At 41.1% G+C, this 23,335-nt stretch overlaps 1 protein-coding gene across 1 annotated transcript; it reads left to right on the top strand.

Moving 5' to 3' along the window:
• The first annotated feature begins 6,663 nt into the window (after positions 1 to 6,663).
• LOC120758592 (carboxymethylenebutenolidase homolog) lies at positions 6,664 to 15,609 on the top strand. Its single transcript, XM_040077023.2, has 6 exons — positions 6,664 to 6,802; positions 10,296 to 10,509; positions 11,091 to 11,198; positions 13,065 to 13,207; positions 13,586 to 13,677; positions 15,367 to 15,609. Exons 2-6 carry the CDS (start codon positions 10,304 to 10,306, stop codon positions 15,544 to 15,546), a joined length of 729 nt encoding a protein of 242 aa, XP_039932957.1. The 5' UTR covers positions 6,664 to 6,802; positions 10,296 to 10,303; the 3' UTR covers positions 15,547 to 15,609.
• The last annotated feature ends 7,726 nt before the right edge of the window (positions 15,610 to 23,335 follow it).

Below are 23,335 nucleotides of genomic sequence, written 5' to 3'. Positions count from 1 at the left end.
GTATGAACATTCAGACAAACGCTTCCCATGAATGTCAGTCATGAGAAAGAATCACTCATGAGAAAGAGCATGTGATGGTAGAGACAAACTATGAATTCCTTCTGCAGAGAAGATTACTAATTTCCCTTTTTTTCCTTCCCTCTCTACCCAGATAACAAACCCTGCAGAACTTGTTCATTTTTTGTATTCAGACTTATGAAAAGGTTTGCACACAAAGAAAAGAAATCCACTGGGGTCTAGCTTGGTAGAAATAAGTGGTGATTTCACTCAAAAAAAAAAAGAATCTCACCTCCCCAGGCAAAACTACAAACAAGACAGGAGTTCCAGGGAAATTAATAAGTTGTATGCAGCCTGTTGGTCTCTTTGAAGAGGCAGGTGACTGGGGATTTGATTTCAGCTTGAGGCTTAGGCTTTGGATTGGTTTTTCCCCCTGAACCAGGAGAACAGGCTATAATGAACACCTGAGGTCTAAGCTGCAGTTCAAGACAGGTCTTTGGAAGGAATCTGCCTTATGCTACCTGCTGTGTCAAGTAAATACAGGCTATCATCTCTGCAGCTTCCAGAGAACAAAGGGAATATCAAAGCACCTTAGAGATGAACCTCATAAAGGACTGAATAAGGTGGGCCTAAACCTTTTGTCTTATGGTCTATAACACCTCAGCTCTCTGCAATCTCATTGTGGGTCTATCAGGAAACTGAGATCCAAATTCCAACCAGAAGGAAGCAACATACTGGAAATTGCGAAGTCTGGATGTGCTAATATCAGCTATTTAGAGCAAATCTGATCAGGCCTTGAATTTCCTGCTTAAGCTCATGTTTCTACTTGCTGTAGTGTCCAGTTTGAAACTTGCTAGTTCACCACAAAGCTGTGGAAGAGCAAGCCTGGGAGTTCGCTCTTGGCAGTCCTGCTTTGGCACACACAACTCTAGCAAACGCTTGAACTGTCCGGGTGAGCAGGGGAAGAGAACTCCCACACCACGGCGTTTGATGCCACAAGCATCTGAACCGGGTAGGGTGGGCAGTGACTGCAGGCTGCTTTGCCTACCTGGCCCGAGTGCTGCCTTCCACATGAGATGCACATGGCCTGTGTGTCTTCCTATACCTGCACTGGGCAGTGCAGGTCAGGAACCACACAGGGGGCTGGCCCTCTGCCTGCCTGGACCCCTTCTGTCTTCTGTGATGCTCCATTACATGTTTACAGCAGCTCAGGGAGCCCTAGAAACTCATTTTGTTTAACTGGCACAGACTTAGAATAGTGCCAGCACAGTCTCAACCATTTGCAGGATTACACCAATATGTAATTTTTTTTCTGCTAGAGCAAAGTTCATTATCTCATTTTAGAAAAAGGGTGAGACAGGTGCTCTCTGCAAACATGTTTAATAAAGCCCCTTGATTGCTCTGAATTATGTATGGTAATTATCTTGTTATATAATTAGAAGCTCTTATATATACTTTCCTTAAATTTGTTGCTTTGATGTTGCACTTGGGCGTCTGTATAACTTTGTGGGATACAGTCCAAAGCTGTCTGGATACATTCCAAGATTACTAATGCATAGACATATTTGCAAAACAGGACTTTTAAAGTTGAGCAAACATGGGTAAAAGATTTTTTTCCTGGCATTCCATTTAAAGTTATGGAGTTTAAAACACTGATTAGTATAGTAATTTTTGCCAGATTTGTTCAATATTCAGTGATAGCACCTATCACTGATTTTTGAACAATCAATGTTCCTGATTGTTTCCCTTTCTTCAGTTAGGAAAAAAAAAAAAACCCTAAAGGTTCATCTGAAAGATGTATAACCTGTGGGGGATCGTATGCAGGTGAAAAATTTGGGGTCCTCTTGGCTTTGGAAAGGATGTCTTGGAAAATCTCAGACAAATGAAACAATTCAAGTGCATGCTGGGAGTTTACAGAGGAGAAGCCAGATTTCTACACATGAAAGTTGCCTGTTTTGAAAATTAAGATGAATTCTGTGGGCACAAAGTGAAGCCTTTTGTCCAGGACAGCTTATTTGTACTGAAGACTGAAACAGTATTTACATCTCCATGCAAATAAGGCCTCAATTGCAAGGAAAAGAAATTCACTTTTTTCCAGCTGATTAATCCCAGAAAGTTCCTGAAATAAAATGAGCATTAGATGAGTTTTGTGTGAGACAACACATACCAAATAAAGGAAAAAAAAAACAAACAAAACAAAACAACAAAACAAAACCCAAAAAAGTTAACAGGACCTATGCCCTGAAATAAAACTGACCAAATATATATCATAAATGTAATCAACATTTTACGGGAAAAATTCTGTATGCAAAACTCAGTTTCAATGACTAAACACACGGAATTAATTCATCATTGAAAGTAATACTCTGAGTGGTGGACAGCTGAAAAAAAAAAAAGTATTTTTAGTAATTACTGGATTTCAAATTTTTGTCATTTTGGAGGAGAAGACAAAATATTTGGTAAGAAAAAGACAATGCACATTCTTAAATCATGCACAAAGTAGATGTTTAGTTTTTTAGAGAAGGAAATCAGCCCTTAGTCCATGCAATTATCCATGCACTCTTAATTGTATTGTCTTGCTCATATCTGTGTTTATAGTGTTCAATGAAAAACAGATATCACCTTTGATCTGGGGTACCTGTTTTTGAGACACTGTTCCAGAGTGTAGTATTTCCCCTATATATTGTTATTAATATTCATTATTGTTTGGAAAAATTTGCCTTGTACAGAAATTCCATTGAAATTGTTCCTTAATAAAGAGCTAATGAATAGCCTAGAAACACTTGGACAGTGGTAAGTAATTTTAATACCCCTCTTTGCATGTCACCCACAACATTAGAATAGATTTCCTGCTAGTGCTTGGCATAATTAAAGTACTCCACCCAACTTCTATAAAGTTCACAAAGCACACCCTCTGAAATCCCACAAACTCTTCCAGGAAAAATAGAAAATTTCAGAATAAACATTCACAATTTATTTTTAAGTAAAAACTAATCCAAGACAGGCGCAAGAAACCCAGAAGCTGTTGGGTCGACCAGCTCTACATTGCAAACTAGCAACATACTTTTGGAAAGCTATAATTTGCAGATCATCCTTCTGCCCCTGTGTTGAAAGCCATAATATTGATTTTAGATAGATAAGTACTTGTATGCTCTGAGAGCTGACCCTAGCCTACCCCAGAAAAACCCTGGAACATTAAAAGGGATAACCAAAAACAATTGAAACCAGTGGCTTCAAATAACTTACATAAATGGAACAGAGTGGAACAGGAAGAAGAATGGGTGGATGCAATGGGGAAGATGGCCAGAGGGAATGATGATGACGGATTGAGCCTATTATTTATTAGCAGCAAATAAAATCACAAGGCAGTGGAAGCGTGGTGAGAGATGCGAAGATTTATGGTGAAGGAGCAGCAATCACCCTGGTCCTGGTGCCCTGTGAGGAGCCGCGGGTGCTCTGATCAGTGCAGGGAACATGGTCATGCCTGCCAATGATGCACCAGATGGAGCAGATAAGGTCACTCACTCCCACAGAGGACAGATTTCGGAGCCTTTCTTGTTAGACACATGGGAAAGCATGGGAAAGAGTGGGGATATGGCTCACTACTAATCAAATCAGAGGATTCCTTGGAGAATTTTTGAAATGCTCCAGGCAGGCAAAGGCCGCTGCCAACTCCAGAGTACCATGCTAGGTAAATGGTAAAGAAAAAAATCGTAAGTGTAAGACCAGTTCTCTCTGATGATAAAGGAAGCATCTGTACATATAAATCTCCTGCCAAGCCTTGATTTGCAATAGGAATAGCCGGCCTGATTTCCAAGGGTCTTTATTCAAACACTGACTGGACACCCAAGACAGAAACCTGTAGTATTAAATCAGATTTGTCAAAATATATTTCTTTCCTCCCAAGTGATGACTCAGTAGATAACTTTAGATATGAACCATTTTACTGGATGGAGAGAAAAGAATCAGGTTAACATACAGGGGAAAAAAAAAAAAAATCAAACCAAGCTCTAAATTACAAGCTCAGTAGTAAGGCTGTCTTTTCAGTGAAGGTTTATTAGAAGGAATAGCTGTGCTCCCCTCTTGAAGAGACCCAAATCCCGAAGGATTCCTCTTGCTATGAAGGCAGATGTTGGGTACAGGGTCCCCAGTGGCATTACAGCTGGCTCTGCAGAGCTGCATTTTGACTCCATCCCACTGTGCCTCTGCTGTGGTCCTTCTGAGGAGCCTCCCGACTGGTTCCTCACAAGATACCTCAGCAGGGGTGACCCCTGAACAAGGATGCTGCTGCTGGCTGGCACTGTGTGAGAGGAGGGGGGAACCCCACTGTCCCTCTTGGCTCGTCTGCAGCTTCTAGGCTGCAATCCTGTCACTCAACAGAAATGCTTTGAACAGGTTTTTTCACAACATAAATAAAACATTTGTAATGATCTCAACTTTCTGGTGAGTCTGTTGTTACCAGCGGCACTCCAAATACTGTATGGGGTGACTGTAGATTGGGCATGTTTAAGCCTGCTCATTGGTTTCTCCATCTGAGTGTTTCAGTTCTGCACTAGATGCCACCAGAGCACCTGCCTTTCTGGGTTTTTAGATATCAGTAGTCATCTGGGAGAGAATACCTTTCTATTTTGCCTCAGGGCAGCAGGCTTCTATGTCCTAGGATCTCATTTCTTTTATTGACATACAACTAAAATTGCAGCCAACAGCTGTGATGATTAACTTTTGGGCTTTAGTCTATGCCCATTTCTATAAAACCAGGAGGAGCAGTTGGGGAAGTATTGCTCCTTAAGGAGCAAAAGAAGTCAAACCAGCCAAAAACCCACTGTGTATCTCCGGCAAATGAGAAATTTCACCACTGTGTGTTTGAACAAGTAAATCTGTTGTGCTCATTCCAACTCTTATACGTCGTCCTCCTTTTTTTTTGTTTCTTTAATCCTAAAATTAGAAATGTTCACAGCAGGCATAAAAGATTAAATGTATTAAGTTCCTTGAGACTATAGGAAGTTCATGGATGCAATGATCTCCATAATCCTGAGTCCATTACAGGGGTGATTGTATCTTACAGGGAAAACGACAGTCTCATCAAGCATGGGAGATCTGAATGATAGAGGGTTTGCAGGTCAAACATAAACACCGTGTGCAGGCAAAGGGCTTCCATTAGAGCAGAGCGAGTCCTTTGCTCTCCCTTTACCCTAACCACCCACAAGGCTGGGCGTCAAGATGGGGTTTACAGTCATGAGATGCACGTGGGGAACAGATATATGCTTCTGCTGGCTCGGTCTGTTCCAGGGGACTGCAGCTTGGATGAATCCACGTTCCATGGAGGCAAGGTAGGAATACAATACTTCAGTCTTGTGGATCTGATACCCACCCAGGTGGGGTTACACAAGGTCAAGCAAGGCGCCATTAATATCGAAGTACAAACCGGATCTTTTCAGTCGTCTCCCCACTCCCTCCCTTGCAACACAAGCAATCTTTTTAATGGTTTCTTGTACAATCCTGATGTGCAAATCTGCGGATGGGTGTAACAGGACAAACACCCTCTTTCTGGTCATGACATTTTGAGTTGTATGCAGCTCCTACAGCACGGAGAGGTAGGACTCATTGTGCCTGGGTTATTATGCATTCAGCGCAGCAATCTTATTGCACTACTTGGGTCACCTGGGGGACTACCTATTTTCATTCAAAAAAAATACACCCGTGGAGTGTGAATCATACTCTAAATTTTGATGACACTGTGGGAGTGTAGCCACACTGCTGACATGAAGACATCATCATTGCAAATATCTGAAGTTTGGTGAACTGAGTCCATCTATCTATCACCTGCTTAACACAGTCCTCAGATTATGGTCCCTACCTCACAGAGTACTCTTGAGCATCTGCTGGGTGACTGGGGAACTTGTTTGTCATGTACACCAAGAATAAAAATTTCTTTACTGATCTTTGTCCTGAAATTACATTATCATTTCCTTTGAGCTCTTTTGTCTCTCTCGTTTGCATACCCCTCCAACATGCACACACACCCAGACCATGCGTACACACAGAGCAAATGAGTGTATGGCTGACCGAGGGCTGAGTTAATGTTCCTTGCATACAGTGCCATGGTGGAAATAAGAATAGAAAATTTCAATCAGCCACCACAGACTCAAATCTTTCTCGCCTGTCAAATGCAAGTCTAATCACAAATAACCTGGAACACTTTTCGACTTGTTGAGAATACTTATGGGTGTGGTTGTAATATGTCTGTGTATACTAGGGAGACTTAGTAAGTTTTTTAAGCTGCAAATTTGCCAGGACAGATTCATCTTCATTCGCCTCAAATTTCATTCATGACATTTATTAGTCAAGAAAGAATATGAATATTCATCATGAAAATGCATCAGCAAACACACCGCTGATGCTTAGTATCTCAGTTATAAATAGTCTAAAGCCTCTGCAGTGCCTTAAATGTCTGCTTCACACACATCATAGTGTAGTACAGTGTTTGGGTTCATCTTTCTTTCTAAATTCCTTAGATAATAAATAAATGAAAGGTGGAGTCAAGACAACTGATGTGGTGCCTGCTGCAGACTGCCTCTCTGCATGATCTGTCCCCACCCCTTCCGTTCGGGATGACTCTTGAGTGAAGCCTCTCCTCCTCACTTCCCAATCCCCAAATCTGCAGAAGAGTCAAAGAGCACCTGTAAACTGGATGGGCAGCACCAGGAGCAAAACTGTCAGCAAGAAGAGGTTTTCTCTTTATGTTTAGAGAAATCTCACTGAGCAGAAGAAGCAAGCTGGGCTGAAACAGGATCCTGCATTCCAGGTATGTGAGGGCAAACTGGTCCATGCAGACTGAGTTGACAGCAGAAAAGGATAACTACTTTTACCTGTGCTGAAAGGGAAAATCTGAAATTATCAAGCAAGTAGCTATAGCTCTTTGAAAAGGCATGAAACAATCAGCAAAACCTACTCCTTAAAAGAGAGACTATAATTTGGTTTCAGTAAAAGATTCCACAAAGACAAGTGTCAAGGGGCAGATTAGATGAAGATAAAGGCTGTCAACTTTGGGAAATACTAAATTTGGGAAAGATTAAATTTGGGAAAGACTAAATTTCATTTTGAGTCTTTGCTACAAGCTGTGGTACAGCAATAGGTCTGAGGACACTGATAATTTATGTTCATCAAGTACAAGTAGCAAGTTCACATTAAACAACCATAATAATTTTTTTCACCCTTATGGTAATGAATTTCCATTCTTTTCCTTGTTTGGTCCACTGAGACCTTAGCGTTGAAATGAAATGCTGCTGGAGCTTAAAATGTTATCGTTTGACCTGGGAAAAGGGCAGAGATGTCACATCTTGGCATCAGTAGCCCAAGGTTCTGCCAAACAGCACAGCACTTGGAGATCACGTGTTCATACTCACTTTCTGAAGATTGTCCTTAGCAGGATCTTTGCCTCTGTTTAACCTGATTGTTTTAAAAAATATTTTTAACCTCACTTTCCAAGTAGAGGTTTGTTTTTTCCTAATGAAAACTAAGAGTCAGTAGAATATAACAATGTGATTTGTTGCTCCTAGAAATGCAGTAGTTCGGGTCTGTCCTACCACCTTTGGCAGAGCCCATCTTTGCGTTGTGTAAATAACTCTCCTCAGTTTTTATGTTACTTGCATGGAAACGGAATGATATCAAGACACCCAAGGAAGAGCAGGACCACTGGAGAGAAGGAGAAGCTCTAAGAAGGCTTTTGCTTAAGGAGCAGTAGGGTGACACAAGATTCATCAATATCTGTGGCTTTCTCCATTATCAGCAGTAAATTTTCTCCCTGTTCCCAGCAGTTCCTGCATCTCCTCTGTGCTTCAGCACAGTGATGAGGAGCAGGACATAAAGGCGAGATGCTGCCTGCTTGGAAATGTGCCATGGGGAAAGCGGGAAAAGGAAAAGTGTAGTGGCTAAAATTGGTGGGAAGAGGGAATGAGGTGAGACTGGAAAAGTAGGAAATATCCTGGCGCGTTGCTTTGCCACACCACATTGCGTGGGACAAAGCAAGCGGGAGCAAATAAAGCTTCTGACTGAACAGGATCCCATCAAACTTCTAAGCAGTTCAGGTGTGGCTGACTATTTACTAACGTTCTCTGCTGCCTGGTGCCTGGAAAGGAGCCAGCTGGCCTGGCCTCAGTCAGCACAGGCCAAAGAAATGGTTTCTGGGAAGCAACCAGCGGATAGGGAGGAGGCTGCCTCACAACTATTGCATAGCTTAATGCCTCCTGAAGCACACTTCCTTGAAGGGGACACCATAGGTTGTGCCCTTCCAAACAAAATACCACAGTGCAGTAAGACTGTGGCTGCCATCTCAGAAGGCAGCGGTGTTTGGGAGGGCAGCTAGCTTTGGGAGTGCCTGTGGTTTCTCCTGTACTTCAACAAGCTCATTCATCTTAGGTTATAAAAAAGAGATGTAGGAAGTATTTTTGTATGAACAGACTTCTCTCAAACATTTTCCAGCTTTTCAAGCATTATTGGGGGGGGCTTAAACTACAAGATAATCTCCATGTATATCACACCTTCCGCTTTCATATAATGCCAAAACCATGGAGGTCTTAATCCTGAAGATCAGGCCACTTCATGCTTCCTAGAACCAAGCCTGACAGACGTTGAGAAAGGTGGGATGAAAAATTAACACATGTAATCAATTCTCAGTTATCAGCACAGGGGATTACTGATGACGAGAGATCATCCATCTCATGGATTTATCTTAATGAGCTTGATTAGAGCAGTAAAGCCATGTCTGCCCAGTTCCTGTATGTCTACACCACTCTCAGCCAGGGTTGTGGTTGTAATCAAGTGTATTTGCTCAAACTCAGTGCTGGCCCTGCCAGATCTGGCGACAGCAGCCCCAAGGTTGGGAGAGGATGGGGAAGAACAGTGTCTCTGCACTGTGCATTGGGGAGGTCGATTATCTTGGGTATAAAGCAGTCTAAATGCATATAAAATATGGATCCTTTTATTGAGCCAGAGTGAATAATGCAAATTGGGAAGTGTTGTATAGAGCATGACAGCGGTCAGTCTTTGTGGCACCAACTCTCTATTCTTCAGTCCGTCCGTACCATGGTTCCAAATGCGGTATTGCCTGGGCAAAATTTCCCATTACTCCATGAAATGTAACCCTCTGCTGCTCTAGTTGATGGAGGGCTGAGGAAGGCACGTGTTTTTGTAGGAATTTGCTGCTCTTCCATGAAGATTAGATAGTTTTATGAAGTACATGGTACAATGCAAACTAAAATAATAGCTTGATGTAGAAATGATGAAGTGGAGACAGTCATAGTGAATGTGCCTGTGTACTGCACACCCAAGGACAGTTTCAAAGTCAGTACATGACTAGGAAATGCTACTATTATCACTGCTCCTGCAGACTTAATTGAACTCCTTGTATAGATGCATTGTAACACCACTTTTAATTACAGGATCACAATCTACTTTTTGCACAGAGTCCATTCCAAGCTCCTGACACAGAGAGTCAGAACAACTTTTACCATTAATCTGTCTAGCACATCTACTGGCTCATTGTCTCTAATTGCTACTTTTGGAGGAGGGAGAAAAACATATACTCTCAAATATTCTGAATGAGGCTTGCACATAAGCTTGTTTTCTTGCAACCCCTTTCAAGGTCATAGGGGCACACGGCATTGGAATCTAGTTTCCAAATCTATATTTCAGTTCTTACTTACTTTGCCCAGTATTTCTGCTCTCAGAAGAGCTGTGAGGCTGCTACAGAAAACACAGGTGGGCTACCAGGCACCAGGACCAAGAGAAGCACTGAACACTACACTTCAATGCAGCAGTTGAGTGCTGTGGTCCTTGCAAATAGTCCAGAGAAACTAGCACAGGATTCCCCGTGAAGACACGCATGATGGCCCCAAGCCTCAGGAGAGAGTGACATCAGGAGCTGTAGTGCTTTACACCAGTGCTGGCAGAGCCACATGGCGGCAAAACAAATGTGACATGAGTGTCAAGACCTACATGTGCAGGCTGTTTGTAATTTGATAACTTTGCTTTTGGTATTTCTCTTTATTCTCAGCTTAATAACATAATAGAAAAAGAGATATTCTGCACTGGAACACTGCTTTTGTTTTTTTCTACTTTCTCTTTTCGTACAAGGATGTCAATGTTATTTAGAGAAACTTTTGAACTACTTTTGGAAGACCATATTTGCCTTTTTGCCCTAAGTAATTTTTGTTAACAAATTATTTTTCCATTCTTGTTGTCTTTTTTTTTTTTCCTACTACTTCTTTTTTTTTTTTTTTTTTTTTTTTTTTTTTTAGGTTTTCAAATGGCTGATCCTTTTCTATATAATACTGGAGAAAGGTCTCACTATGGGTGCCTTGGACATGAAGTACAAATTGAGCACCTTAAGGCATATGTTTGTAGACCATCTTTTTCCACAGACAAAGCTGTGATTGTGGTTCACGATGTATTTGGATGGCGGTTCCCCGATATTAGATACATAGTCGATTTGATTGCAAGTCATGGATATATGTAAGCAACTTTCTTTCCTATCTTCCCCTTAAATGCACCGATAGACCACCAGGCCCAAAGCTAGGAATGGCATTTGATGTTTCCAATGCACACAAGACAACCATACCGTTTCAGTCTGAGCAAATAAAAAAGAAAATGGACAAAATATGGCTCCATGGAGCCAACAAAGCTACTAAAACTGACCCAGGAAAAATGGCTACCTGAGCACAAAGGCACAGGGAGTCTTGAAGTGCCTGTGTTTGTTCTTATGAAGCAACCATTTTAAGTTGTATAAGCTTTTCGAACATTTGCTTTAACTTGTAACGGCAAAGAGGTATACGTGTGTTAATACAGAATCAGGAGGTTTGTTTAATCCCTTTATTTTTGTATTATGTGTGTCTAAGGAAACAATGAGTATTTCTTTTTTTTTTCCCCCCATACAAAGACATATATTTTTAGCTAGCTGATTACCACAACAGGATGAGTAAAGCATGAGTCAGATAGTGATCATGTAGATATGTACTCTGGACTAAAAGATATTAGGAGACATTTAGACATCCACAGATGCAATGAAAACTGACTGAATTCCATATCTCATGCAGAACCATCTGCCCAGACTTCTTCAAGGGGACAGAACCCTGGAAATCTACTGATCACTGGCCTGACTTTCCAGACTGGATGAAAAATCATGATCCTATGAAAGTAGACAAGTAAGATATATATTTGTACTTGAATTTTAAAAAGCATCCAGCAAAAAAGGAGAATTTATATGAAATGTTAAAAGTGACACCACACAACACGGCAAGCTGGCTGCACAACCACTTTTTCTTATTCTGGGTGATTCTTCTGTAGTCCTGGACAATGTCTTGTCTGGGATTTGAAAAGGATCATCTGCTCTGCCCATCACTCTGCTTATTGTCCCCATCTTGTTTTCCTGAGCCCTCTTCTGACTACGTTATACTGGCCACACAGGCTCACAGTGTTTCACAGGCTACAAAATACCCAGCACTCTCACCCACAAGTGCTGATCCTGTACCCAGCTCCTCAAGATAAAGAGGAAAATCCGTCTACAACTGCAGATGTTGTCTGCCAGTTGCCACGTGCCCATCTTGCTTTCTGCCTTGCAGATTATGATAGGTACTGATGAGATTCTCCTGAGCACTGCTACATAAAAATTTGCTAGACTGACCAAAACCTAAGATACATCTGATCAACTGTACTATTTTTTTCATTGTGAAATAGAGGGATCATTATCTGTATGAGCCTGTAACAAGGCTAAATTATGCCTCCCTAAATTATGGGAGGCATTGCTATTTCTTCAGCATCTCTCACCACAGCTGAAAATTTCAGATGATAGTGAGGCAATGACACCCTATTACTCAGCTACTATCCTGCAAGCCACAAGTATTCTTCTGACCCTCTCCAGACATTCAGCAGCCACAGTCTACCTTCAACATCTCTCAGCAAAGTTTTTAAACATATAATTCCAGAAGCTGAGACCAACTTTTTTGAAAAGACAAATGGCTAGCAACTATAAAAAATACAACTCCAAAGAGGAGCAAATATGTGGGCACTGCCTTAAAAAATTAGGTTCTCAGGACATGCCTTTGCTGTCTTCTGAGGGATCGCTTGTAGGTGAAGATTCCAGTTCAGATCCATTGCTCTTTCAGAGAACATGGAACCCAACATACCCATGACTTTCTTAGTATCCTTTCAAACAAACCAAATCTGAGAGAGCCAGGGCCACAGGCCAATGTCCTCTTCATGTCACTCTCATACTGGGGTTTTTTGGTCAGCCTAACCACACCTGAATGACCATACAACTCTACTTAATGTTTGAAAATATAGTTAATAGTTTATGAACTCTGCATTTAAACTTAATTTAAAATTCTGTAGGTAATGAAGTAGGTAAAAAAATACTGAGACCTCAGAAGCCAGCAATTAAAAAAATAATTACTTGTTCTCACCTACAATAAAAATATTTTTTATAGTTTTTTTTAATTGCACTTTATACAAAAGTTATTTTTTTAAACATTGTAGTTGCTGACAATGTAGTTTGAGTAATTACTATTTTAGCATAACATTCTTGCATGTGGGCTTGGTAAGATATTTTAGTATTAACTTATGCAACAGGAATGACATTGGAAAAATTGTTATCTAAATAGGTGAACTCTGTAGAGATAGTACAGTGAAGCTTATCTATTCCTGCAGTCCATAATGCAAGATGTTGTTCTACTTGCAGATATGTCTTGTCTTTAGTTGTCCTGTCCTAGACAAAGTGATTCAAATAAAAATTTACTAATTTTGAAAACAAAGGAGCAGGTGACAATTCAGGTAAGTATTTAAGTGCCTACACCTGTACTTCCCTAAACTAGGACCAGAGATGTTAACTCTCATTTAATAATAGAAGCCACTGCTCTAGCTTGAAATGTACTTTTTAAAGTAATCTCTGTTTTAAGTGATTGAAGATGCAGACACAGAAAAAATACCATGTATGTCTTTTAATTATCTTCTTAAATGGTCAAGTATTGGTTCTGCAATAGATTCCTTAGTTTACTTTTCTTTATATGTCTTAGGGAAGCTGATGTTGTCTTGAAGTATCTAAAGGAACAATGCGGTGCAAAGAAGATTGGTATCGTTGGGTTTTCCTGGGGTGGAATGGCAGTACATCACTTGATGCTGAAAAATCCTCAATTAACCGCTGGGGTGTCCCTCTATGGTAGTGTAGAACACATGGAAACTTACTTGGGTTCACGTGTCCATGCATAGTTTGTAATTCTACTTATCACTTTGTAACAATTTCTATAAATATCCAAAGGTGAGTTGCAGATTTTGATTATGGTTATTTCAGCAATAGGCTATATTGATATAAAATATTAAGGATACTGTAAACAAACAAACAAACAAATAATTCCTTGTTTTAGGAGAGCAGAGAAATATGCTTTCCAAATGCTTATTCTCCATCCAAATAGCCACTGTCCTGATCTAAGTAATGTACTTAATGAGTAAACTTAAATAGAAATGTTCTCTTTTAATTTGCCATTTATCTCACAGGAATGCTAGCCTCACTAACTGACTGTTTCTCAAAACATTATAGGAATAGTTAGAGACTCTGAAGAAAGATACCGTTTACTAAATCCCACATTTTTCATTTTTGGTGAGAAAGACCACACTATTTCTTTGGATCAGGTAAGCTGTTTTTCTGGAAAGTCTTCTTTTCCCATAGTTCATTTATCCTACACAGAAATCCTTGTTGGAAACCATTTTCAGATAAAAAAAAAAATTAGGTTGGATGGTTCTGTTTATATTTCAGCTTTCCCCCTATATTGTTTAGGTTATCCAAAGCTTCTTTTTTGAGGTAAGAAATACAGTAAAGAACAGTCATCACTCTCCGAGTAGCTAGATAAGCAGAGTGTGAAACTGGGCAGGGATATCTAACTTGATATGAGCCAAGCATCTCAAAAACTTGTATACTACTGCTATGGGTGAGAAATCAGGTAGCTAAACCATGAAGTTTGGACACTGAATGGGAAAAAAAAAAAAAAAAAAAAAGTACTTTCAGCTCAATAACTGAACTTTCTGATGATGGGGACCAATGACTAACTGAATGACTTTGCTACAAGAAGACAAAATGAACCGTTGCAAAAGAGTGGTCATGAATTTTAGCTGAGACAACAACAACTTGTAGACTCAAATGTTTTGACTCCTGGCTGCCATCTATGTTCTGATATGACCCCTACTGTAAGCATATGTGAGAGGCTGGATAAATATATGGGTAGGAAACTGGTGCCCTCTTCTGTGCATAAATTCTTTTTCTTCAGTGACAAGGATAACATGCCTCCTCTAGCCCAGCTTGTTTTTTAAGGTAGGGTCTGACTGGAGAACTGGCAGTGTGCTCTGGGAATGCAGAAGTCATTCAATATTTACTTCTAAGTGCATTAGTCAGCACGTTAATCTACACGTCACATGTGGCTCCTCTGCAGGGGAAAAATCCTTCACTCTCTGTCCTTGTTTTATGGCGAGTGTGTCATTCTCCCAGGGGCACAGTTTTGGCAAATGCATTTTTTCTGTCATGTGTTACATATCGAAACCACACCTTTTTCTCCTGGAGCCTTCTTTCTGTGCAGGTTGTATAAGTAAAAATTCCTGTGTTAAAAAAAAAAAAAAAAAAAAAAGACAACCAAAAAAACAACCTTCAAATACAGAGTTTTGTATACTGAAAAAAAAGGGTTCAATATAAAAAAACCCACAAACCAAAACAACAAAAAGCTATGAAATAAATTACAATATTTTCTCTAATCTGCACAATGAGTAGAAACAAGCTTGTGGGGCAAAATAAGTGTTTATTCTTCTATTTTCTGACTTTTAATGGAAATAAATACAAAATGTGCCAGCAAATGTATACGGGTACATGAACAATTTGTATGCATACTAATCACCAAAACATTGTGCAAGAGTAATGTCTTTTTGTTGTTCAGGAAACTAAAAAAAAAAAAAAAAAGAAAGAAAAAAAAAAAAGAAAAAAAAAAAAGCCCTCCATGTTTTCTTAAACTCAGTTACTAAGACTATTTAAATGTTTTGGACTGATGGCCACTATGGTTACTATGGTTTATGGAATATGTTTTCTCAAGATCAGAGCTTCAAGTATAGGTTACAAGCCTGAGAGTCTGAACGGAAACACACTGCTTCTTCATGGCAATGAGATTTACCAAGCCATTTTTGCTGCAGCTGTTGAGGTTCCTGGACTCACCCGTACTTAAAAACTAAGTTTCAGTCTTACACCCAAAGAGGGATTTTCTCTATGAGAAACAGCAAATTTGTCAAACTTAAAAGAACCACAACCATAACATAATGGAAAAAATGCCTTTTTTTTTGCAGATCTTCTTATTGGAGGACAAGCTGAAAGAGTATTGTAAAGTTCCATATAAAATTAAGGTTTATCCTGGGCAGGTTCATGGGTTTGCACAACTGAAGCCGGAAGATATGAACCCTGATGATAAACCTTATATTGAAGAAGCTAGAAGGGATATGATTGATTGGATCAAGATGTTTGTTTGACAATAGCAGAAAGAAATGTTAGGTTTCAAGACTGATTTAATTTGAGAAAAGAAAACAGTAGTTTGGAAAGAAAATCTCATTTTGAAAGTTGTCATAAACTAAAATAGGAATGTTTTAATTTATAGCTTTAAATTATTTTTGACAATATTTACAGAAGATTGTGAAATAAAAGTCAGACTAAAGGATAATTAGGCATTAAAAAGTTTTTTGAAGTTTTCTTGCTTTTAATTTGCTTCATTATTTTATTTTATGACCTTGATAGTCATGATAGTGTTTATCCTTTCTTTTTTTTTTTTTTTTTGCTAGTAAGCATGACTTCATCATGACTTTACTTGAGTAATTTCAGGCTTTGTTTTGGTATGATGATTGGTGGTCATGGGTGTTCACATGGAAGTACCTTGGGTTTGCATACAGACATTTTTTTTATTATGTAAAAAGTATTTTTCTCAGTTGTACTGGGCAGAATTTCCCATGCATGAAACAAACACTTGGCTATACTAAGGAGTTAGGAAGAAATCATGTTGTTAATTGACACCCTCCAGGTATTCCCTTGACAATATTAAGAAGGGCATTTCTGGGGGTGGCTGGACTGGGGGGCTGCCTCTGTCTTCACCCTCCATGGCTGCAGTGGAGAAGGTCGTGATGGGAGGGCACAGGGAAGGTGAGGCAGCAGCAGGCATTAGGGGAAGTATGGAACTCTGAGATGCTCCACAACTTTTCTGGGGCAAGCTGCCCAGAATCTCCCTCTTTGGAGAGTTTCAAGACCTTCAGGGTGAGTGAAACTTTGAGTGGTGTGGTCTTGTCCTGGCCCATGAGAAACTGGACAAGGAGAGTCCCAAGGCAACCCTCAACCTCCAACCTCCTTTGATCCCCAAAATCTCCATGATGACCTGACCTGGTTCTTTCTCTACAAGTCTGTTACCCGTGTCCCCAGAGGGCTGTATCAGCTGTATCTTGTGTTGCCAAACATTGAGGCCCCAGTCCCACAATGTTTCCATGTGCGCCAAGGAGAGCTCCAGGCTCTTGGCACCACTCCTGTGCCTACACAACCTCAGAAAAATTCTCTAAGTGTCATGGCTTTGTGAAGGCGGTGCCATACATGATGTCATTTTTGTAGGAGACAAGGGACAAGCATGATGAAGCTCTTGGAAATGGGAATTTGAGGGAGCTGTGAAAGCAGTGTCTGCTTAGTTTGTTCTGATGTGAAAAATGCAGGTTGCATTATTGGCGTTAAAAAGTGGGATAGAAACATGCATTGCATGTGCAACAGCTTTTTCTTGTCTGTTTTCCCAAATACTAGGCATCTTCTTAAAAACAAGCGTTCAGTGGGAAGCCTCTTTAGGTGATGCTTGTCCTTATGATCCATGTGTCGTGGGTGTGGGATAGCATGTGTGGGATGCAGCTGCACGTTGTGTAACTAGATTTTATAGGAGAGACATGAAAGCTTGCTTCGACTCTTCTCCAAAGGTACCAAGACATGGGTCATCATGGCTGACAAAGGGTGTCTCCAGCCATTCTGGGCATCCAGGTTCTCTTGTTCCACATGCTCAGAGAATGTGGCCACGTGTGCCATGGCCTCTGGGGCACCTGAGAAGTTGCTCCTTGGGTTGCTTAGTTGACCTTGCTGGCAGTGGATCCCCTTACCCCATCTCTGCTCACCCTTCTCTTTTCTCATTCCCGTTCTTCAGTGAGCAGGAGTTTGCAAATAGTATGTAAAAGTGCCCTTCAGGTCTGTCTTTAAAAGCTGTAGAGAGGGAGGACGCCTCACACCCGCAGAAAGAGGAGGATGGTTTGCCGTGAGAGATGGAAATGAGAGGTGGGTTTTGCACTTCTCAGCCCAGACGTAACTCCAGATTAGGCGAGATCTGCTGCAGTTGGTTATCACAGCTTGTTTTCAGCACTGCATTAACAGCACCGTTGTTAACAGCTTCACAGCCAGACCATACTTGCTGCAGCAAATGTTCACAAGATGGGGCCCCTTTCCTTGACAGCCACTAAGAAGACTTTTAGGGACTTTGGCTCTAATTACAGTAATCAACACTCTGAATGGTCCCTGTCAAATCCTGCAGTAAAAGTACACCAGTGTCAGAGGAAACCTGGCTTCCTAGTAAGTGGAAGCTGTAGCGAGCGAAGTTGTTGAATGTTGCTGCCTCTGCGTGCAGCAAGGCACTGCCAGCCTGTTGGGTTGTGATGAAAGGTGGAATGTCACCTGCTCATTAGGAGTCTGTAGTTATTCCAAGAAAACACTGCTTGTCATGCAGCATCATCACACCCTGCGTTTTATTTTGCACTACTGAATATTTATCAGTTTATCTCCTGTACGTAGCAAAATCAAATTACCTTGGGATATCATTAGAGCTTGATAAGCCAATAAGTTGGAAGAAGTGTGATTTGAATTTTAACCCAAGGGTATTCTCTTTATGCTTGCTCATCATGAGTCAGGTCTTTCTTTTTCCAATATAAGCATGTATAAATAGTTACACTAAGCTGCTTAAAGGGATTTTAACTGGGGCAAACAGCATTAGTTCCAAAATGCTGAGTCAATCTCCTTGCAAGTCTCTGTTTAACTTAATTGGTCAAATAGTGCAAAATTTCTCAGCAAACTAAAACTCAATTGAGAGGGGCAGCCCAAATATTTATCACTGGAAAAGTAGTATTCAAAGAATAGCAGCTAGTAAATCTGAATTTCTGCCATCCAAGCATCACCAATGCTCATTAGATGTTAGAGAAGCCTCTACCTTCTCTATTGTGGAGACATTTGTGCCTGGCACTCCTATGCTGGCTGAGGAAATGGGGAGCAGCCACCCTGATGAACTGCCATAGAAGAAACTGGACAAGTGTGGTGGTGCAGAACTGTTTTATTAGATTTTTGTAAGAAGTTTATGTTATGGTTCGTTTCACTGTATCCCCAATTCTGTATCCCTTTTGTGTTGTCTGTATAATAAGGTGTTTTGTGTCAATCATCCCATACCTCACATGACATGTAACATCCCCTCTGCCCCAACCCCCCTCTCTGGGGCAGCTTGCCTATCACTCCCGGGGTCCCTCCCAGATTGTGAAATCTCCGTGAGAGAGCTTCAGGTGATAGGTAGCCTGGGGGAAATTCCTTTGGCTCTGGATTTTAGTGGTCTGAAGCTTGGGGGTGGGCACACCTTGTTACCCCCTGAAACCCCTGATTTGTGGTCTTTTTTGTATCCTCCCTGGGATCCTCCCCCGCTTATAGGGGGTGGGAGGGAGGAAGAGGCTCTCTCAGCCGCTGGGTTCTCCACCTGGAATCTCTCAGCCGCTGGGTTCTCAGCCTGGAAGATCTCAGCTGCTGGGTTCTCAGCCTGGAAGCTCCGAGCCGCTCGCCTCGGAGCTTGGAGATCTCTGCTAATAAACATCCTTTAACCTGCTAAGCTGAGAGCCAGCCTTTTCTCTTCTGCTGCTATTGACTGTCACCTTTGGGTCCAGCTGCCAAGCCGAGAAGCCAAAACGAACTGGAAACTTTGTGTCTGTGTTGACCCGAGCTAGCTGGGGGTCAGCTCCCACCCGGAGCGGGGACACAACCGGACAGACAAGGAATGATGAGCAATGGGAAGAATAAATGGATGAAGGAGAAGGCAAAGAGGCATTTCAAACTAATGCTGTTTGGAATCTTGTTACCTGTTTCTGTGTTGATGTTACAGCCCCAAACTCATTGCTGTGGGTGAGAGAACAGCACAGACGCTGTTGTCTGTGGCTGCAATATTAGGAGTTCACAGATCAGACTCTGCTCAAACTGGGTCTTACCCAAATTGTTTTACTATTAGGTTTTCTTTTCTAGAGAGGGTTTATGTGGTAAACTAAATCTCAAAACAGTTTTTAATACCATTTACTGCATTACAATTGTAGCAGAGAAATTGAAGAGGGGTTATTGGAAGTGCATGAGAGGTCTTATTTGGCATCTATTTTAATTTGTTAGAAAATCTAGAATGGGATAAATAACTAAGATATATTCTGAACCAAAACCAGTTAAGCATGGAAGAGTGCATTTGATTTTTGTTGCCAGCATGCTGCATTTCACTTTAGTAAGGGGAGCAGCCAGACCAAGGAATATTGTTCCAATACGTGCATTTACACGGGAATAAGCAAACAGTTCCATTTTGATCAGTTAAGAGTGAGAGTAGAGCGAGGTTAAACAGCCTGAGAAAGACTAGGGTAGTACAAATGCTCTCTGTATGGCTACCTAATGCCTGTGAAGGGGAAGAGTAGGGATCACCAAATGTTAGTTTGGTTCAAAAAGATGCTACAGTGGCCTGTCTCCTGTTGAAAGATATTAGAAATTAAACTGAGCTTGAGGGTTTCTCCCAAGAAGACCTCCTAGGTCATAAACTCTATAGAAACCTTTCTTCACTTGAGGAGAAATGGAGTAGTTTCCAGCTTGTCCTTTAAAATGTTTACCTCTGGAGAAGTTAAGAATCTGTGCTGTATGAGGATGTGTTACATGCATAGCACTGGTGTATGTCTCTAGTCTTCTGACCACTCTCATTTCAGATTGCAGTTTATAACTTTGCAAAGAAACCCTCTGCTGATTTACCTTCTTCAAGCTGATTTACTAGAACCTTTAGAGATGCCAGTTAAGGACGGGTTCCCTGGGAAAGGATTACACATGGGAGGGGATACAAGAGACCAGCAAAGTGCACGTAGGAAGCAGCAGCTTTGGATTCCCTAAAGAGGAAGGGAAAGGGGATATCTAGAATGAAAGCCTGAAGGGAACTGTGGTCAGAAAAACAGCTTGATGACAGTGGGGTCCTGCAGAAGTTACAGCAAGAGGTTATCAGGTGCCAGCCTGTGAGGAGGAACTGTAAGACCACATGAGAGGAGTGGTTATGAAGCACAGTGTGTGGGGACATCACATGGAAATGTAGTTATCACATGCTAAATTGCTCCAGGCACAAGGCTAGGAGTGGGGGACTGACACAGAGCCTTCCTCTGGCCTTAACACACTCATGGGTTACGCTGACTGACCTGAAATTCATGAATATTTACTGCATAAACATGTCAACAGCCTGTTTGCAATAAACACCTGGAATTTCCCTTCTAACCTTGCCATATTAGGTGTCTGGAGGGGGCTGGGGAGGACTGCATTAAGATTGACTCATAATCATAGTTGTTATTGCAGATAACAACTGGTTTTCATTTCTGCCTTCCTGCAGATTCCTAGATGGCTGATGAATGAGGCCCTGCCCGTGTGATACTGGAGGCAGATTTGACTGTGAGGGTTGTGGGGCAGGAAGTGCAAGTTGAGAACACAAAGGAAAACATTTGCAAACCACCTGACAGCACAGGCAAATCTGTGATTGTGATTCATGATATATTTGAATGGCAACTCCCAAACACCAGATACACGGCTGATATGCTAACAACTAACTAATGGATACATGTAAGAAATATTTTATTCTCCAAGAAATCCCACTCTTTATTATTTCTAGCCTTACATTAGAACTGTTATATGTGAAAGGAAACTATTGCAGGGGCAGTTTGAGCAATATATTTCCATAACATAAACCCAAAGAGGAACCCTGCTGGGGAGCATGGTAGAGCACAACATACTTCCTTCATTCTTTGCTGTTTACAGAAGAAGGGACTGCACACGTAGAATGCACAGAATATTGAAAACATTATGCAGCAAAAAGTGATTTTGCTTATTTTCCCAGCAAAGTGAGACAGCTTTTAAAAATAGTGTGTTCTGAAACATAAGAATTTATTCTGTTTTTGCAAGCCTTTTAAAAATAAAGGCATTCAATCTGAGTTATATGATGGGATTTTAAAAAATTTCCATCAGCAGAAATATGAATGAACGTCATCTATTTTGAGTATGATATTACGTGCATATGAATAGTTCATATGCACACATGGATATTAAATACAATCTCCTCCCCACTTCAAAGTTTTCATATTCATTTTCAATGTCCTGCAACAGTTCAATTCCACAATGAACAAAAATCTTGCAACAACTGGATATTGTGTAACGTACTCCATTTGCTTTATACATCACAGACATTCATATAAGGTTTGTAGAGACATGCAGTACCAAAAGGCAAACCTCCACATGATTCTGTAGAAATCTAGTTTGGAGAGATAGTGCCTTTAATGTCTTGAGCCTGTGGAGCATGGGGGAAGCCAGATGTCAGCAGATAGTTGTGGTGTGGCTGAGATCTGCCTGTGGAACTGAAAGGAGGAGGAACTGTCTCTGGAGAAAAAAACTCTACCTTTGCAAGCATTGGGGTTTTCTGATACACTGGAACAATGTGAGGGTCTATTGCCTGCTCCCTGTTACTGTCTTTCCCAAGGACTTGACACCCCCTGTTCTGCTCCATGTTTGGAAGTATGTTTGTCTTGTGACCAAACACAAATGTTCTCAAAGTGAGGCTGGACACACGCCCCTCATGCTGGTAAATCACTGCTGCGGTGAGGTGCTGCTCTGTCACAGCAAGAGTCTGCTCTGTCAAAAGTGCCCAGTGTCTGATCAATTGGTATTTTTCCATACTACCTTGTAAATTTTCCCTATAAGTCATGCTATGGCACCCGATAAGAGTGCGGTGGTCGAGGGAAGAAGGCTTCAGGGGAACTGAGTGTTTCCAGGCAGCAGCATCTGAATGAAGAGAAGGTGTCTGTGTCTTCCAAGATGCCACTGAATTGGTGCACCAGTGTTTACTGAGAGGAAAACAGGGATTTTTCCTAGTGCAGTATGGGATGAGGAGCTATGGGAGCTCCATTTCAGAGACCATATTAAGCCTGATGGCTAGTATCACCTTATTAGATCAGCTTGAGTGGGAAAACCCGTTCTTCTGCATGGGTTTGGGGAGGGTCACTTCCAAAGCACTGGGTGTTCCTGACAGAATCTTATCCATAGGCTGCACAGTTTTGCCCATACATTTCCAAACACATTTCTGCTGTCACTGGTGGGTGTGTTTTTTTTTTTTTTTTGTTTTTTTTTTTTTTTTTTCCCTTTTTCTTTTTAATAGAAAGTTATGTAAATGATCAAACAAGGTGAAGAAAAATAAATGCTTGCAACATACTTCAGTCTGATTTAGGCCAAACCGATCCAATCATTTCACAATGTTCAATAATATCCATGAGGTGTGTCTGAGGATCCAGAGATCCAAAGACATTTTAATAAGTGAAAGATGACTGCTGTTCCCCAGGGATCCTATTGCTGCCAACGGGGATGGCCTTGGGAGATCACACAGCAGCACCTGGTGGTGACCTGGAGATGGCAGCCTCCAGAGCTCCTCCTGCGAGAGGAAACTGTCCTGCACCAGCGTGCATCACCAAAACTGCTGCTGGTCATGCGACACATTTCGGCCGAGGTTATCCTGAGCCAGGGTTTGCATCCCATGGTGCAGGAACTCAGTACTGAGTGGCCTCTTACTACACTTCCCTTTTGCCAGTCACCAAATGAATAAAACGCTTCTCCCCTTCTTCCCACGCAGTTTCCCTTCACTCGGCCTCCGTCCACGGTTTTGGGTTTTTTCTAGCTCATAAGTTACCTCACCATGTGCTTTGTAGTAAACAACTATTTTACGTGGTTGTCTTGGTTTACATGGAACCTATCCACGACGGATTTATGTTAAATGCTATATGTGGCATGCAAAATGTAAAATTTTTGTAATCATGACATAGTTTTATCGTCTGTTGTTTTACTGTGTATAGTTTCAAATTATGTACTCAATCCCAGGTAAAATATGGGTAAGAGTATTAATATTTTCCAGATTTGTACCACAGGATGAATTTTGTGGTTTAGTCATTATGAAAAGCCTTTATA

The sequence above is a fragment of the Hirundo rustica genome, chromosome 1 (assembly GCF_015227805.2).
Source record: "Hirundo rustica isolate bHirRus1 chromosome 1, bHirRus1.pri.v3, whole genome shotgun sequence".
NCBI classification, from domain to species: Eukaryota; Metazoa; Chordata; class Aves; order Passeriformes; family Hirundinidae; genus Hirundo; species Hirundo rustica.
The sequence above is the reverse complement of the archived record's forward strand: the minus strand, read 5'-3'. Positions and strand labels throughout refer to the sequence as shown.

What these genes read in the sequence shown, in the direction of transcription:
- LOC120758592 (XM_040077023.2), top strand. Translation starts at nt 10,304, where the DNA reads ATGGCTGATCCTTTTCTATATAATACTGGAGAAAGGTCTCACTATGGG. An exon ending in GATCCTATGAAAGTAGACAA is followed by an intron (nt 11,199 to 13,064) that starts GTAAGATATATA and finishes TATATGTCTTAG; the next exon opens with GGAAGCTGATGTTGTCTTGA. An exon ending in CGCTGGGGTGTCCCTCTATG is followed by an intron (nt 13,208 to 13,585) that starts GTAGTGTAGAAC and finishes AAAACATTATAG; the next exon opens with GAATAGTTAGAGACTCTGAA.